Source organism: Rutilus rutilus (genome assembly GCF_951802725.1).
Source record: "Rutilus rutilus genome assembly, chromosome: 4".
Classification (NCBI taxonomy): domain Eukaryota; kingdom Metazoa; phylum Chordata; class Actinopteri; order Cypriniformes; family Leuciscidae; genus Rutilus; species Rutilus rutilus.
This window is the reverse complement of record NC_140212.1, coordinates 21,375,383-21,394,536: the sequence shown is the minus strand read 5'-3', so window position 1 is coordinate 21,394,536 and position 19,154 is coordinate 21,375,383. Positions and strand designations below refer to the sequence as shown.

At 36.3% G+C, this 19,154-nt stretch overlaps 1 protein-coding gene across 3 annotated transcripts; it reads right to left on the bottom strand.

The window, feature by feature from the left end:
• Positions 1-1,202: 1,202 nt before the first annotated feature.
• On the bottom strand, positions 1,203-18,120 carry creld2 (cysteine-rich with EGF-like domains 2). Of its 3 annotated transcripts, none has more exons than XM_084407172.1 (12): positions 18,088-18,120; positions 17,691-17,744; positions 17,347-17,429; positions 17,129-17,239; positions 15,242-15,333; positions 13,807-13,983; positions 11,893-11,991; positions 10,801-10,884; positions 10,607-10,702; positions 2,731-2,814; positions 2,526-2,621; positions 1,203-1,554 (listed from the first exon to the last, which is right to left on the bottom strand). In XM_084407172.1, exons 4-12 carry the CDS (start codon positions 17,224-17,226, stop codon positions 1,475-1,477), a joined length of 906 nt encoding a protein of 301 aa, XP_084263298.1. In that variant the 5' UTR covers positions 17,227-17,239; positions 17,347-17,429; positions 17,691-17,744; positions 18,088-18,120; the 3' UTR covers positions 1,203-1,474. The 3 variants fall into 3 exon arrangements, with proteins under 3 accessions (XP_084263298.1, XP_084263297.1, XP_084263296.1); XM_084407171.1 differs by lacking the exon at positions 18,088-18,120 and adding an exon at positions 17,977-18,049; XM_084407170.1 differs by lacking the exon at positions 18,088-18,120 and having other exon boundaries at positions 17,691-18,050.
• Positions 18,121-19,154: the final 1,034 nt, after the last annotated feature.

Genomic DNA, 19,154 nt, shown 5'->3' with positions numbered 1-19,154 from the left:
GCATTACCAGCTTCACTTATTACTAACCAGATTGACTTTATTTCTGTTAGACGTCTACAAAAGTTCTTATTGATAATTAACAAAGGTTAACTCTGTTTCATTTTAAGTCACCATAACAGTGATTAGTGTTTCCATTAGTTGGGCTCTTATCTCGTATTATTATATCTTTTGCCGGTTTTGACCATAACAATTGTTTTTCCATTCAAAAATTTAGGTTACAAAGCCTGTGATAGTGCAGCATGCCATTATTATGACAATCAGTTAGAAGATTTTAACAAACATGAACACAAAAAAATATCTGCAGTGACATGCAGACAAACAGAGACATCAATAATCAGCGTATGAATCTCAACTATGGTGACAATCAAAAGTGCAATGCAGCATGGCACTTTTGATTGTTAATAAATTATGCAGCTGAATTGTCCTATTATTTTGTGAATTAATTTTCTCCTATATTCAGTGAATTAATCTATTTCATGATGACTTTACCTGATGACATTTCGTTTAAACTTTCTTTGTGGAAACACTTATCACTGTTATGGTGACTTCAGATGAACAGAGTTAAACCTTTGTTAATTCTCAATAACAACTTCTGTAGATGTCTGACATAAATAAAGTCAATCTGGTTAGTAATAAGTGAAGCTGTAAATGCTGTTTGTTGAGTTGTTTAATCCTCCTCTGCTGAGATCTTGAGAGATTTAATGTCTTCTTTTCTCTCCAGTTGATTTCATCTCAGGCTGTGGCTGAAGTCAGTTGTAGTTCTTGTGTTTCTGCTCGTCTCTTTTTCTGTTCTCTTCTTTCCTTCAGTGATTCTGCTTGTTAACAGGCTTATAAAGGCAGAGATGACTCCATATTTAATATACACAGATTTTGTGGCTCAGATACGGTCCAGTTCTGGTTAATTTCTTTGCTCTTGGCTGACATGTGGCATTTGGCCTATGGCCTGCTTGTGGCTCAGATCTGGCAAACAGGAGTGGGACACCCAAATGCTGTCATTCCACGCTGCATGTGGGCCAGATCATCATTCCACATATGCCAGATGTGGGCCGGATCAGCCGCTCATTTCATGAGCATTTTACCGTTTAATTTGAGAAACAACTATTGTCATATCATAAACACAGAAACTCAAAGCTGTTCACGGCAATTTGTGAAAATAAAAGTTTAGGCTTAAATATGACCTCTTGAAAATGAAAGAAAATGGATGATTTAGTTTGACTTTATTTCACTTTCAAGACAAAACAAACAAAAAGAAAAATACAACATCCAAACAACATCCAAATCAGCATATAAGTTAAAAAAAACAGATGTATCTGTAAATGCATCTTGATTAAACCTTGCTCATTAAGAAGTAAGTGCCTTTCAGTCTTGATTATTGCAGATGAAGAGCTAACAGTATAAACTGGTGCAGATACTAGTGGTCTCTTGGCTCTTTTTGTGTCCTGGTGGTTGTTTTCTGCATCCAAGCCATGTGACATCAGAGGTCCTCATGTTTTTCAGGCGACTCACCAGTTTGGACACCTTCAGAATTAAATTCAGGCACATCCTTGTTCTCTTCTGAAATGAAAGAGCAAAATTATAGAAGTATGCATTTATTCGTAAAACTTAGGAATTTTAGTATCTGTGTGGTTCCCAGATATTGAAAAAAGGCTGAACATCACTGTAGAAATGTTGCTTTTCTTTTGAAAACCTCAGTGGTGGTACAACCAAATGCTCAAGGAATTGCTCGCCCAAAAATGAATCCTATAAAACTAGACCATTTTTGCAATTTCTTCATCTTTTAGGAATATGGTATGCTACTGCATTTCAAATTTAGCCTGTGTTATCATTTACTCACCCTAATGTTGATTAAGCTGTATGATTTCTTTCATCTGCATTCCACAAAACCTAATTTAATTAATATTTATTTAGGTGAATTCAATCCAATGACAGTACATTCACTTAAACGATTCACTTGGGTGCTTTAAGTACATTCACTTAAAGCACCCAAGACTGTCAGCAATAAAGTACATGCAGCTTATAGTTTTCCATGTGCTCTAATCAAATTTGGTTGAAAACAGCCTGATATCAAAGCACTTGGAAAATGATCAGCGATACCATCATACTTTTTTTGCTGACACTCATGGGTACTTTATTAAAGTTAGTGTTAAGTTAAGTGACCATCTAATGCCATTGTATTGAATTTATCCAAAAGGATATCGATTAAATGATCACATTTTGTATTCTGCAATAACTTGAGGGTAAGTAAATAATAACAGTGCAAGTAGCTATTCACACCAAGAGTGAACATTCACTGTGGACTTGGTCTAAAACCAGTAGCACACTAGCACATAATGCTTCCTTTAACCTTAACACACTCCTGCTGTTCTTTAATACACACTGCTTCCAATTGTTCACATATCTACGAAGGCATGAAAGAGTGTATGGTCCAACTCCAATCATTGCCATTAAAGTTCTACCATGTGAGACAAAGCAAACCGAGGTAAGATATGTTACACAATGTTTATGAGCATGAAGATAAGTGATACCTGTGCAGGTGCCTTCTTCATCCTTATAGCCATCAGCACAGGTGAGGCAGCTATCGGCACCAGGTCCTTTGCAACCGGAGCATCCGGTATTGCATGCTGGGATATAAAATAACAATAAACCTTATTTTAGTGGGGTGATTAACGTAATACAGAGAAAGTAAAGTAAAGTAATACAGGGTACATAATTATCATTATTCCAACAAACCTTTACAGGAGAATGAACCATCTGTGTTTAAGCAGTATTGGTTATCTGCGCATGGAACTGAATCTTTGGTGCACTCATTGATGTCTGCAATGGAGAAAATTTGAAAAATGAGGAAAATGCAGGACCAATACAGGTAAAGACAAATATGAGACTTAGAATCACACAAATCACAAATATTAAACATCCAAAAATTTACGAAGTCTTTAATAAACTGGGCTTCTTACAAGGTTCCAACATAATTTTAAGAGTGAGGTCACATTTTGGCTCAAAATCAATAGGTCTCATTCAGCAAATTTGTGCGTGAAATTGGTATACGAATATTTTCACAAACAAATCATGATTCACCAAAAACTTTCATACACCAATTTGCTCTAATTTTACGGGGGGAATTTTTTTGGAACTGAAACCCCACATAGGCAAAAAGCAATCTTTCATATATTTTATCACATACAGTGAAGAAAAAGAGAAAAGAAAGAAATATGCGCATGTACAGCTGGCTAATGAGAGGTCTGCAATCTGGGTCTGTATAAAAGGTGTTTAATATTGTGTTTGAACTGGTTTTGAGAATGACACCTGGCATTGGTCGAGGATCTGCAGAGAGCGGCATATGTTTGACGATATGAGTGACGAAAGGCTGTAAAGGAAAGGTTGTGCAGAAAGCCTTTATATAGAGATGGTTTGGACGCGTTTTATGCAAATGACTAACCTCATGCCACTCATTTACAATACTCCAAATTCACTAACAATACAACGAGATCATGAACAAATTCATGTGCGTATGCACGTCTTGTGAATTGGGCAGAGATTTTTCGTGAGAAGTTCTCCTGTTCATACAAATACAAAATAATCCACGCAATTATTAGTGAATGAGACCCATTGAGTGGGGAGGGTTCTTTGTTATTAAAAGGTCACAATGCTAAAACCTTTCTAAAAAATAAAAAGGCATAATTTTCTTTAATCAAAATATAGTTAATAGTTTAAATATAGCTTGTGCAGGGCAAAATAATCCTGGTACTGGCATAGTTGAAGCTTGGGGAAAGATTACACAGCAGATATTTTGAATAAAGGTGTGCATCATGCTTGGCACTTAACAGTTGGTTTTATGACTGCAAGTCATTCTCTTCAAATGCTACTGAAGTTAGAAACATTTGTACCAATGTCGTATGTAACTTTAGAGACGGTCCCTATAGTCTAGATGGGATGTACCCAAAAAGTGAAAGTGAGGAGCATTTATGGGTACAAGTCGGGAACCGGCCTACCTTACATATTTCAAGGGTGCTGAGTCCAAAAAAACTGGTTCCCAAGCAAAATTTTGAGTTTTTGACCTTCTAATTTGCATATCAAAATGGCCGCCAAATTGCCTATCTTGCTCAGTTGTTGGACCATTTTCCCCAAGTTTTTTTGTAAGTAGGCAATCAAGATGAGGAAATTAAGTTTCTAGATCGATAGTCAAGGGTCAGAGCAAAGATATAATGGAGGCTCCTGCCTTTTTTATGTATATATTTATGCAAAATACCAACTTTTAAGGTGAAATTAAGCATTATTTGTGTCATTTTTTAAGGCCGACATACATATTCAATCAATATCACTCTTAAATGTTCCCAGTGTATATATGATATGTGATGTATTCCATATTACATAATAACTAAGAAAAACACCATTGCAAGTTGTCTGAGATTTCATTTTTTATGCAAATTAAGGCGAGACACTACAGGTGAATAGGGTAACATTTTTAACTAGCAGATATCACCATGAAACTTTCACAGTTGATTACCTACATTAAGATGAGAAAAAAAATGTATTACAAGTTTTCTGTAATTTAATGTTTAAATATGCAAATTAGGCAATATCTAATCAAATGTGCACTAATTTGCATATATTTAAAACAACGAAATCTGAGTATTGGATAAAGCCAGGTTAAAAATGATTTTTTCATTGTGTTCACATATTAGATGGGAAAAAAATTACAGAGGGATTTATGGATATCTACTTTTGTTATCCTGTAAATCAGAAAATACTGTCAATAGCCTTAAAAAAATGATTTTCGCCATGTTTTTTGGAATAAAATGTTATATAAATCAGGCTAGGATTAATATATTTACAAATCCCTCTGTAAATGTCTTCATAATATAAGTAGGTACAAGACTGGAAAGTTTGGTGTATAGGTGCTACTGAAGTGGAGCGTCATCCATGTGGTTTCCTTAGTCTGCTTCCGAAGCCTTCACCGGCCCCAAGCAGGAGGACGGCACCGCCCGTCTCCGCCCCTTAGCCGGCCAAAACGCCAGGCTAAGCAGCACTCCTGAGATGGGCAGCTTGGAGTTAGGGCTCAGTTCTTCTCAGGAGCTGGTAGCAGGACCACTCCTTCCCCCGGTGGAGGGCCGGGGGAAAATCTTTTTTCTAAGAACTGATGCCCCTTCCTCCGAGTCCCAAGAGGCCATGGATGGCAGTGTGCGACGCTCTGCCTCGCCACTCTTGTCCCCCTCTGTCGCCAGACCTCTGTCAGAGCAGGCCCCCTGTGGAACACTGGTCCTTCCTTGGCCTCCTCTGTCAGGATGCGGCAATGACCGTGCCCCCACACCGGGTCGCTACGCCGCCCACGTCCGGACCGTTCATTCCACTTCGCTGCCCTACCGAGGGCACGTCTGTGGTTCCCATGACCCTGCTGGTTCAGTTCTTGGGAGCCTGACTAGAGCTTCCCAACCTGTCCCGCTGGGTTGAGAGAACTACCAGGCTCGGCTATGCGATTCAGTTCGCACGATCTCCTCCCCGCCTCCGGGGAGTCCGTTACACTATGGTGGGTGGCAATGCCCCTGTTACTGGCGAAAGGTGCAGTCGAGATTGTCCCTCCAGCCGAAATGAAGTCCGGGTTCTACAGCCCTTACTTCATTGTACCGAAGAAAACCGGTGGGTTACGGCCAATCCTGGACCTGCACGTCTTGAACCGATCCCTTCACAGGCTTCCGTTCAAGATGCTCACGTGCTTTCATGGCTTCAGCCTCTCCCTGGAGAATGGAGACTCCATCCAAAGACAGTTCAGCTGATTTGGGATCAGTTCGGGGACGCACAGGTAGACCTGTTTGCCTCCCACGACTCGTCCCATTGCGACCTGTTTTACTCCCTGACCGAGGGCACACTCGGCACGGACACACTGGTGCACAGCTGGCCGCGGGGCCTTTGCAAGTATGCATTTCCCCCAGTGAGCCTTCTTGCACAGACCCTGTGCAAGCTCAGGGAGGACAGGAAGAAGGTCATTTTGGTTGCCCCTCATTGACACAACCGGACCTGGTTCTCCAAACTAGTACTCCTCGCGACAGCACCTCCCTGGCCAATCCCTCTGAGGAACGACCTGCTTTCTCAGGGACGGTGCACCCTATGGTACCCTCATCCCGATCTTTGGAACCTCCACGTGTGGCTCCTGGACGGGATGAGGCAGGTTTGAGTACCCAACCACCAGCGGTAGTGGCTACCATCACTTCCGCTAGAGCATCGTCCACGAGACATGCCTACACGTTGAAGTGGAGCCTCTTCGTCACCTGGTGCTCTTCTCGCAGAGAAGACCCCAGAAAATGCCCGATCAGTGTCGTGCTTTCCTTCCTGCAAGAAGGGTTGGACCGAATTCAGTCTCCCTCCACCCTGAAAGTGCACGTTGCCGCTCCTCGGCGAAGAAACATATCTGCATGGTGCCAGCATACTTCCTTATATACCCATGAGGTAAGGCGGAGTTACGCAATGCAAATTCCGCAGACCCATGGCATTTCTTTGCCATTGGCTCGTTTTATTTCTCGAAGATGAGAGGCTTTCTAAGCGAAACTCCATTCGTCGTCATGATGTAACGTCTCCGTTCCCTACTCGGAACGAGGGTTACATATCGTCCCCTTGGAATTATAAGGTTCTATCTGCGTTCTGAGCAGTTTTGAGATATTGAGCTTTAAAGTTTTTGCATTCCATTCGACTGTGTAGAAAGAACCTTTTTATTTTCTAAATAAAAAGTTCCAAAATGTACACAACTTAAAAAACAACATCACATAATGTAAAGAAGTGGTCACAGAATAAGAATATGTGAATAACTAAATTTTGACAAAAATGTCAGATAGAACCTTATAATTCCAAGGGGACGATATGTAACTGAGACGTTTTACGCCCCCCTCTCAGAAGCCTTGGACATTTGGGACAATGTGTCAAAAAATATTTTCTCTAACCTCAAACCCTTTCTCCCACATTGTATGTAGTAGCAGCAACCATGTGTGGCCCACTATAGTCTTCTATCAAATAGCAGTATTCATTGGTTCCATGAGAGTGGGGCCAGCCCATAAAAATATCTTAAATTTTAACGTCTAGTCGGTCCACAGTCTAATTCTGCTCTTTTTGGTTTTCAGCTATTGTTTTTGTCTGACTTTTATTATGAAGTTTTGTCTGTGGGTCATAATTTGTCATTTACTTTGCAGTTTCGTCTGAGATGCATCTGAAATCGGTCACAAGTTCACTTGTTCATTATAGTGAATGGCACATGTACTTTATAGAGAAAAGAGAAATGAAATTGAGTGAGTGGCTTAAGATGACGGAATTTGTGTGTGCCAGAGAGTAGAAATAACTATTTTACACCTTAAAAAATAATGACGATTATAACTTTATATGGTATAATGAAAATAAATTACTTTGTTCACTTGTTCTCATATTCATGTCATATTTAATAGATAGTTCATTCATTTTAATAGAATAATAATACAAAAACTACAAAAAAGAATTAACACAATGATATAATTGTATTATTTTTACTTATAAATTTGCCATAAAAAGCAATAAATAGAGCACATAATACATGAAAGCTGTATTCCTTTCAGGGTTATCTGGTTTTGTTTATTTTAATTTTTCTCCACATGGACTCTGTTTGTGTTTTCACCTTGGTTATTAGCTTGTCTTCGTGGTTGTTAATTTGATTCATTACTCAGTTCAGGTGTGTGTTGTGTTCAGGTGTTCGTTGTGTTCAGGTGTTCATGTCTCATTATCCTCTAACTACTTAAGTTCAGATCAGTTTGTGTTTCGTGTTGGGTCTCGTCTATGTGTAGTTGTGTTTGGATGTACCTCTTTGGAGTACTCTGTTGGAGCATTAAAGCCTAACTTTCATCGTCGATTCTTTGGTGTTTTTGTTTTCCGTCTTGTTTGTGTTTTGCTTGGGGCCGGTGAATGCTTCGGAAGCAGACTAAGGAAACCACATGGATGACGCTCCACTTCAGTAGCACCTATACACCAAACTTTTGTACTTGTACCTAGTTATAGTTATATTATGTTATATTATGAAGACATTTACAGAGGGATTTGTAAATATATTATTCCTAGCCTGATTTATATAACATTTTATTCCAAAAAACATGGCTAAAATCATTTTTTTAAGGCTATTGATAGTATTTTCTGATTTACAGGATAACAAAAGTAGATATCCATAAATCCCTCTGTAATTTTTTTTCCCATCTAACATGTGAACACAATGAAAATTTTTTTTTAACCTGGCTTTATCCAATACTCAGATTTCGTTGTTTTAAATCTATGCAAATTAGTGCATATTTGATTAGATATTGCCTAATTTGCATATTTAAACATTAAATTACAGAAAACTTGTAATACATTTTGTTTCTCATCTTAATGTAGGTAATCAACTGTGAAAGTTTCATGGTGATATCTGCTAGTTAAAAATTTTACCCTATTCACCTGTAGTGTCTCGCCTTAATTTGCATAAAAAAACTTGCAATGGTGTTTTTCTTAGTTATTATGTAATATGGAATACATCACATATCATATATACACTGGGAACATTTAAGAGTGATATTGATTGAATATGTATTGAATATGTGGCCTTAAAAAAATTACACAAATAATGCTTAATTTCACCTTAAAAGATGGTATTTTGCATATATATATACATAAAAAAGGCAGTGAGCCTCCATTATATCTTTGCTCTGACCCTTGACTATCGATCTAGAAACTTAATTTCCTCATCTTGATTGCCTACTTACAAAAAAACTAGGGGAAAATGGTCCAATGACTGAGCAAGATAGGCAATTTGGCGGCCATTTTGATATGCAAATTAGAAGGTAAAAAACTAAAAATTTCGCTTGGGAATCAGTTTTTTTGCTCAGCACTCTTTAAATATGTAAGGTAGGCCGGTTCCCGACTTGTACCCATAAATGCTCCTCACTTCTTATAGAAGGCCATTTTTCTAAAATCCGTCTAGTCTACTAACTGTGCGATTGTTGAATATCCAGTGTCAAGCCAACTTTATGGCAGTATTTCACTGGGAATCGCTCAGTGTGAAACTTTGCGTGTTGCGTTCATATTCTGAGTCCACTTGCCTGTTCCTATATCTGGTATAGCCTACATCCCCATTAGTGCGACTTTGGTCTTTTTTTATTACTGTTTTAGTCCATTAAGCGTTAAGTGTCCTGACCGCAGGGTAATGCTGGAGAATGACGTATTGAGGGAAACACTAGTACTGCAGCACATCACCGCAATATAAAGTTAAGAAAACTAAACAACCGAGAGAAATATATGTCTACTACCTCAGATTTAATGTTTTATCTGTACATCAGCATCGGGGAATAACATTATAATCTCATTCACGGTAGAGGCTGCTTACATGTGCAAAACTAACTGTGAAAGACTTGAATGTTAACACAGCTTTTGTGTCTTTATCAGCTTTTCCATATACTGGCCCTGATCATCATCACAAATTCTTACCGCTTGCTCTATTTCTGTAAATCCGTTTTTATGAATGAATGACTCTCACCTGTTGCTCTATAGTTTTCTTCGTCAACAGCCACTTGCACCTCCAGCAGGTGAGGTCGACTAACAGCTATGGACATTGTCAATCGGCAATCTACTGAAATTCCTGCCGTTCCCGGATGTGAAATGTTGAATTTTCTGTTGAATTTGAACCACTGAATTTGTGGAAGCGAATTTGTAAAGCGAAATAAAATGGACTGGAAATTGCCTGTCGAATATTATAGGTTGTATAATTTTCTGTATTTTTAAACAGAATGAATATTTTGGAAGTGAAATCTGAAAGGTGAATATGGATTATTGAATTTTTATGAATGAAAACGTGTGAAGTGTTTTGAATTGAAATATTCACAGCTTAAAATATACAACCATGTTGAATTTCATCCCATAAAAATGCAAGCAGGGTTAATGCAATGCATATTTTTTCAAGTAGTGCAATTACATAAGCTTTTTTGTTTCAAAAACATTTGTCATTATTTTACTTCCATATATTTAATTAATATTTATTTGGGTGAATTCAATCCAATGACAGTACATTCACTTAAACGCTTAAAAGCACCCAAGATTGTCAGCAATAAAGTACATGCAGCTTATAGTTTTCCATGTGCTCTGATATCAGGCTGTTTTCAGCCAAATTTGATCAGAGCACTTGGAAAATGATCAGCGATACCATCATACTTTTTTTGATGACACTCATGAGTACTTTATTAAAGTAAGTGTTAAGTTAAGTCACCATCTAATGCCATTGTATTGAATTTATCCAAAAGGATATTGATTAAATGATCACATTTTGTATTCTGCAATAACTTGAGGGTAAGTAAATAATAACAGTGCAAGTAGCTATTCACACCAAGAGTGAACATTCACTGTGGACTTGGTCTAAAACCAGTATCACACTAGCACATAATGCTTCCTTTAACCTTAACACACTCCTTGCTGTTCTTTAATACCCACTGCTTCCAATTGTTCACATATCTATGAAGGCATGAAAGAGTGTATGGTCCAACTCCAATCATTGCCATTAAAGTTCAACCATGTGAGACAAAGCAAACCCAGGTAAGATATGTTACACAATGTTTATGAGCATGAAGATAAGTGATACCTGTGCAGGTGCCTTCTTCATCCTTATAGCCATCAGCACAGGTGAGGCAGCTATCGGCACCAGGTCCTTTGCAACCGGAGCATCCGGTATTGCATGCTGGGATATAAAATAACAATAACACCTTATTTTAGTGGGGTGATTAATGATAAAGCTAAAGTAATACAGGGTACATAATTATCATTATTTCAACAAACCTTTACAGGAGAATGAACCATCTGTGTTTAAGCAGTATTGGTTATCTGCGCATGGAGCTGAATCTTTGGTGCACTCATTGATGTCTGCAATGGAGAAAATTTGAAAAAAAGAGGAAAATGCAGGACCAATACAGGTAAAAACAAATATGAGACGTAGAATCAGACAAATCACAAATATAAAACATCCAAAAATGTAAAAAGTCTTTAATAAACTGGGCTTCTTACAAGGTTCTAGGGCTGCACGATTAATCGAAATTAAACCGCAAGCAATTTGGCAAAGGCTGCGATTATTTTCTGCGCAGCTTGTCAGTGCAGCACGGCTGATCGGTAGTAAATGCTGCTCCATCTGAACACCAGAGGGCGCTCTCGCGTAAACACGCCAAATATGCCCCTCAGAAGTACATAACACACGTCATTCCAGGAAATCCCTATGGGCATCATACTATCGCTGTAGCTGAATAAACAGAAGATTGAAATGCTTTGATTTATTAAATGTTGTCTTTTGTTGGACAAGAGGTTCATAAATGCAAATCATGTTTGGACAGATGTTTGACGCTTGTTGCTTTTTCAAATGCACGTTATAAGCGACTCAAACTCGCAGTGCTTTCAGATGGAGGAGCATTTACTATGGATCACAGAGCCGTATGCCACTGACAACAACAAATCACCACATAACAAATTATCGCAGCCTTTGCGATTTCATAAATCACAATAACCCAAAATGGTTAAGCGCGATTTCCATGTTAATTGCAATTAATAATGCAGCCGTACAAGGTTCCAACATAATTTTTAGAGAAAGGTCACATTTTCACAAACAAATCAGGAAATCACCAAAAATATTTTTAGTTTATTTCTTAGTATTACAATTTAGCATATTACTGTATAAATGTCTCCAAAAAAAAGATATATAAATGGGTTAGAATAATAAATGGATGACAGCACATAACTATACTCAGTATCAATTAAATATTTTAAAACAGACCTAGAAAATGCACATGCACAGTTTTCCATGCATTTTGCAGGCATTAAATAAAGTAAAAAATAAAATTCCCCAAGTCATGGGTTCACTGTAGCCATGAGAAGCTTTCTTACCGATGCATGCTCCTCCTTGGTCTTCCTCCCAACCATTCCTACATTCTTTACAATCCTGATTGGTTCCTCCAGTGCAGGTAACACAAGACTCATGGCACTCTCAAAAAATAAATAAATAAATATTACAAATACATAACCGCAAAAAAAAGTCAAACAATCTCAAATATCATCAGCATAAATCATAAAAATTTGCATTGACAAATTTACATCATAATGGCTTTACCATTTGCTTTAATAACAGCATGCACCAAATTCACAAATTTTTTGTATTTGATTTTTCAAAATTCTAAAACCTTTTCCAGATTTTAAATTCCATATTTTCAAGGTGGTCTCACTTTTGGACCCCAAAGTATATGGATAAACTCAATTTTACAAATATTATAACTAGAACATATAATAGAACATACTGTGGATATAAAAAATAGCTAGTTGGTAAAATTGAAAAAGATAAATCATATCAGAACTTTTGCAACTTTGCACTAATCAACCTAATGTGGAATAGTCACTTCAGGTGAAGACAGGTATACTATAAATGTCAGTTTTTTCCTAGTAAGATTTTTCTGACATAATCTTGGTTGCATGCAACTACAAGATCCATGGGCCACACTGAGCTTACAAAGCATCAATGGAATCTCATTGTTGAAAGCTACAAAAAATTCCAAGATATATGGACCACAGTAAAGATCATCATCATCAACAAGTGGAGAAAGTATAGTCAAAATTAAGACTAATGACTTGTCACAGGAGGTCACTATATTATTGCCAGTAACTCATTGACTTGCATTGAAACGCATGCGAATGTTGGAAACACAAGCCAATGTGAAGAAGTTTTGCGTATTTTGCTGCGTTCAAAGTTCAAGTTTAGTTAACTCTGACCTGCAAATTCATAACACATGAAGACATGTGACCAACAGAAGATTGATACACCTCAGCATGACCTCTTAGCTGAATTAAAAGAACACTAACTTTTTGTAGTAAAGTAGATTGAACATTTTTACATTCTGGATTGTTTTTTATTTGTAGAATTAATTTATTTATTTTTAAAAGGCGCCACAGAGTTTGACGTCATATCACAACCGTTGTAGAGCCCGAAGGACGGATGAGACGTTTCACTTGCATGAAAATAGGTGCATACCACCACCTATTATATTGCAGTGTGTAAAATCATGGCTATGTCGTTTGTTTAGTGTGGCACACCCATAGACTGTAAAAAATAGGGCACACCTTAACATTGTTCAACAGGTAAATTTGTATTTTTTTATTTGCACTTATGCCAGTCTTTTATCCCTTATGCGACCTTTTGGACATTGTCATTTTTTTGCCTGTGTTTTTTTTATTGGAATTTTACTATTTCACCCCCATTTCCTTTAATAAATCTATTTTAGGTCCCCATTGAAACCCATAAAAACTGAAATTTTTAATCCCAGGGCCATTTACCTATAAAATGGTGCAGTCTTTGTTAATAGACTAATTTGTGAATAAATTTGTTAATAACATTTCTCCAATTTTTTTTTAACCAGATGGAGCCATATTCTCAGAGTTTGGCCTATAAAACAAATACTCGCTTTATTCCCGTTTTCTGCTTCTGTGTATTGTGTGTGTTGGTATGGATGTCAGAGTGTGATTTGTATGCGTGTAAAAAAACTAATTGTGTGCGTGTGTAGTATTTGAGAGAGAAAAACTCTCCTGTACTGCAAATCTCTTTTGCCGTTTTTTCTCAGAAATGTGTCACTTTGTTTTTCAGTGGCATTGCATAAGGTTGCAATTTTTTACATTAAAGTTACAAAAGTTCTGATATGATTTATCTGTTTCATTTTTTTTTTTTTTACACAAAAACAAGCTGTTTTAGTAGGGGTATGTATACTTTTTATAACCACTGCATATGAGGGTAATCAAGTTGTTTATTTTGTGTACCTTTGCACAAGGAGAATGTATCATTCCTCAGTTCACTAAAATATCCATCACTGCAGTCCAGACAAAACTCTCCTTCATATCCTTTATCACAACTGCACTTCCCATTTCCAGCCCTTGTTCCGTCTCCATCACATTTGCCGTTCCCATGGCACGGTCTTCCAGCTCCTCCAACGCAAGCTTAAAATAATGCAAAATAAGACATTTTTTTAATCCATGAATGGAAACTCTTCTAGCTACACAAATTAATTTGCATGCGTTCCAAGAACTTTTGGATGCAAAAGCTATGAAATATGTAGGGCTGTCAAACGATTAATCGCATCCAAAATAAAAGTTTGTGTTTACATAATACATGTGTGTGTACGGAGTATAATTATTTTCTATATATAAATACACACACATGAATATATATATTTAAGAAAATGTGTTATTTATATATAAAATATTTATATATAATATAAATTATATATAATATAAATATATATACACAGTATATACATGCTAATATTTCTTAAATATATACATGCATGTGTGTGTATTTACATATAGAAAATAATTATACACCGTACACACACATGTATTATGTAAAAACAAACTTTTATTTTGGATGCGATTAATCGCGATTAATCGTTTGACAGCCCTAGAAATATGGTTTATATCCCATTTCCGTCAGATTATAGCTAGCTACCTGTATTAAGATTAATGGATCACAGATTTGATGGTTACTCTTTTGTCTCTCTTCAGTACTGAGTTTACAGTAATCCAAGAACATGTTTAGTATATACACTGGTGTTAAAAATTTTGGGATCGGTAAGATTTATTATGTTTTTAAAATAAGTCTCTTCGGCTGCATTTATTTTAATAAAAAATAATAATAATAATTAAAATAAAAAAAACAGTAATATTGTGAAATATTATGACAATTTAAAATAACTGTTTTCCGTTTTGAATATATTTAAAATGCAATTTATTTCTGTAATGGCAAAGCTGAATTTTCAGCATCATTACTCCAGTCTTCAGTGTCACATGATCCTTCAGAAATCATTCTAATATGCTGATTTGCTGCTCAAGAATCATTTATTATAATTATTATCATCAATGTTGAAAACATTTTTTGTAACATTACAAAAATCAAGCTTTTGTAACATTAAACACTACCATTCAAAAGTTTGGGGTCAGTAAGAAATTTTTTGTTGTTGTTGAAAGAAATTGATACTTTTATTCAGCAAGGATGCATTAAATTGATCAAAAGTGACAGTAAAGACAAATGTTACAAAAGCTTTCCATTTCAAAAAAATGCTGTTATTTTGAACTTTCAATTCACCTTTTTTTTTTTTTTTTTTTTAAGTACCGATCCCAAACCTTTGAACAGCAGTGTACAAATTAAGTAAAAATACAAGTGTTTGTAGCCTAACACAGTCCGGCTTAATTCACTTACTGTTGCAGTCAGGACCAAATGAGCCTTTAGGGCAGCACACTTTGATGGTCTCTATACAAAACCATTTAAACAGATCTGGGTGTTTTGTTTTCCTGCAACAGAAATGCAAACAATTCTGTTAAGACTTAATTTCTTAATTCGATTAAACAGATGCTTTCAATAATGAGACCGAAGTCCAAAGTATACATCCATTGTCGGCGTGCTGTACTGTATCGTAAAAAAATTACATCATTAACAGAGTCTGTGCAGACAAGCTTTGTAAAAACATGGTGACCAATTTTTTTTTTTTTTTTTACCTGATCTGCCAATCATGATTACACACAATAAGAAGCAGGCCTTAATGAGGCCTTCTGTTAAAACAATTTAATTTATGCTTCTCAATCAGAAGGCTGCATCCTAGTAAGGCTCCATTTCTAGGTTACAACGTCATCAAGAGACACTGAAGGCCGTCTCAATTCTAAAGATCCTTGGAAGGAAGCCAAGGAAGGAAATTTTGAAGGACTTGGCACTGAATGAAGGATGTCAAACAAAGGATCCTCCAATCACCCACTATCCTTTGCACACATTCCAATTCGTGAAAAAGAATTACAGGAAAATTTTGCAGTAGGAAGTTTTAGTATAGTATTTTTTCATTATAGGTTTTTTTTTTTTTTAGTTGAGTGTTCATCAGAAAGGGTCCAAGACCCTACGAATCTTGTCGCACTTGAACCACGAATACACAAAAAACTTTAACGGATTAGGAGTTTTGTAGTTGAAATAATAAAAAAAATCCTTCCCTTGCAGGTCAATTTGACCCCCTTAGGAATGCAAGGAATGTTTCAGAAACGCATAGAAAAACCATAGAAAAACCTAAAAATGCTCAATTCAAACTAAAAATGAAAGACCTTTACGAAAAAAATATTTTATAATGTCTACCTAAATACATACTTTAAAGAACTGACTCTAGGACCCAGCGAAACAGCTTATTTGCTCCAAATAGACAGAGCTATAAGGCTGTCTAGTGGCAAGAGCATGGGCAAGAGTCATGAAATATCATGTTATATAATTTCTTTCCACAAGAGGTCGGCAAAGACACCCAATGTAAGATATTTTGACCTGAATTGAAAGGTTTATGCATTAAATTGAAAGTTATTTTGAATTTAAGTTGAAGGAATGTGAGGAATATACTTAAATTACTATTTATTTCCAGTAATTTAAAGGTAAAAATAAATAAAATAAATCTCCCCAAAAAAATTGCATTAAAAAATAGAAAAAATATGAATAAAATGAAATAAAAAACGCTTTCAAAAAAAAAAAAAAAAAAAAGTTAAGTATAATTTTAGAGCTTCGGGTCATTTTGACTTACGAGGGAAAGATTTGTTAAAAAGTGCGAGGGAAGGATGAAGGTTAAAAATGTTTCATATAATTTTTTTTATAATTCATATAACGTTTTTTTTGTACCGTGACTGCCGAGGAAGGAAAAGCTTTATGGCATAGCCATCCACCCTTACTATACCGTCTCATTCAATACTGAGGAGGACTATAGCCTAGAAGCCTTAGAAAAAAATAAAAAATAAAAAAAAATTCTGGGAAGATTAAAAATAATACAGGCCTAATTGAAATGCAGGCTCCTAATTTCTGGCCTGTCCCACAAAATGCAAGACAGCTGGTCACCGTACCCAAGTATACGGTGATGCTGCTTTGTCTTTCAGAGAGCGGTAGACCTATACTTGACACAATAGCTGTAACATCACAAAACAGCTGTAGTGCAAACAGGCCAGATGAAGAACGCTCAGAAAGGCTTGCCTACTCAACAGTGCACGAGACGTGACGGCACACAGTATACCTCAGCCTTGAGAATGAAGTCTTCAGTTACTATGGCACAAATTCTCCATCTGAGTTCCTGACCTCTTGAACCACCATGTCTCAAAGTGTTCCTCGTTTTCCTCCAACATGTGGTTGCACTCGAAACTGCTGCTGTAACAGGCACCCTCCAGGATCTCCATCAGCCTAATCTCACTGAAGAAAACACATTTTAGTCAATGACTTTTACAGTAATGCATTTTTATTAGTGCACACAAGTAAATGTTGTTTTGAGATGTTTTGTCAAATGTTATTCTTCTCACCTCGACTCGTATTTGGAGAGTTTTCGCTCTTCCCATGCTGTGTTTCCACCACCAAAATTTTGATTCGCTGTTTTTTCAAGACCCTGCAAAAAATGCATAGGCTAACACTTAACATCTAAAGTGAACCAAAAGAAATTTTTTTGGACACTTGCATTCCATTTGAACAAATCTGAATGCCATTTCAATTAATGAAGCATCTCTGATGGCAGACTTTCTACAAACTAACACTTTTCTGAACAGTATGGATTGTTTAATCATTTTAAAACAAACTTTAATTAATGAAATGTGCCGCTTTAAAGGTGCTATCTTTATTTTAGATATGTATGGAGATAGATAGTACATACCTTGTCAAAATTGTCGACTAATTGTCTGCATGTTGAGCATAATGCGTTAAAGTCCTTTGTATAGGTAGGTCCAAGTGATAGAAACAAAACAACAAACATCAAGTAAAAAATATTATATGAGAGTAACATGGTTTCATCAAGTGTGTGGTCTAGCTCATATGCTGTCCAGTAATAAAACGCTGTTTTTATGGGTTTGACTCCAGCTAGTTAAGATGCCCTGAATTAACATCTAATGCCTGAAATTATGACACGTTAATAATAAAGATGTGTAGAATGTCACTTTTACATATTTCCATGCCGCTACACCAGCTAGACATTCGATTCAGATTTCCGCGTCAGCCCTTCGGTAACATTGTGTCTTTATCTAATTGGAGAGTTTTCCTGCCCATCAACTTACGAGCCAATGAACAGCCTCCACGCTCAATCGTATCCGACTGCGTCAAGCACGCAGCACTGCAAACCACGCCCCTACAAGTTACGCCCCCTCCAACGAAACAACCAATTAGGGAATCGCTGATGTCGTCACTTGTACCGCTCTTCTTCTACTTCCATTTCCTCGCTTTTTTTCATTTCACTTTCGCCGTCTAGCGTTAAGGCTGTATGACTGTCTCAGACATGTCTTGAATTGGAATCACATTACTTAGCATTAACTTACTACATTACTATACTGATGTATCTCGATCTTCTAGCAGAAAGAGCTGGAGATGTAATATTGTGAATTGTGATGCAGCCTTAAATCATAACCACACAATGACATCACTGTTTTCTCTATAACTTTACAAGTATTGAACTTATCTGAATCAACACTGAATTGACCAATGACACAATGACACTACTGAAATGAACTGAATTCTGTTTGCATCATTTAATCATTATTTTCCTGTTTGTCACTGTAAAGCTGCTTTGAAACAACCTATATTATATAAAGTGCTATATTAGAGGTGAGTTGACTATAAAATACAATCAAATTATGTATTCAACCTGTCATGTTCAACGATTAAGAAAACTTTAATTTCTTCTAAAAGAACATGTCCGATGCAATAACTTAGCCTACATTTCTTAAACTAAGCTTATATGAATTGACATTAAGCCACTTTAGAGCAAGTATATTTTAACGTTTTAACATCAATTAATGCACTTAACTAACACGAACCGTTGACCAAGATGAATAATTCTGTTAAACATGTTAATTCATGACACCTAATAAAGTTACTTAACAAATGTAACCTTATTGTAAAGTGTTATGTTTTTTAAATTGAGCTGTGAAGCTTAAAACAAGAAGTCAAAGACCTCATTGTGCCTTATTTTTTTAAGGTAAAACATGAATGTAGCTTACTACTTTGATACTTACCTTTACTTTTATGTTTGTACCTTTTAAACTTTTTTTAACTATTGATATGTTTGATGTTTAAAAAAAAAGAGACCAATATGTATGTGTAATAAATTCATACATATCAAGGGGAA

What these genes read in the sequence shown, in the direction of transcription:
- creld2 (XM_084407170.1), bottom strand. Translation starts at nt 17,819, where the DNA reads ATGTTACTCTCATATAATATTTTTTACTTGATGTTTGTTGTTTTGTTT. An exon ending in TGGTTCATTCTCCTGTAAAG is followed by an intron (nt 10,703 to 10,800) that starts GTTTGTTGAAAT and finishes TTTATATCCCAG; the next exon opens with CATGCAATACCGGATGCTCC. An exon ending in TGAAGAAGGCACCTGCACAG is followed by an intron (nt 1,555 to 2,525) that starts GTATCACTTATC and finishes CTTTCATTTCAG; the next exon opens with AAGAGAACAAGGATGTGCCT.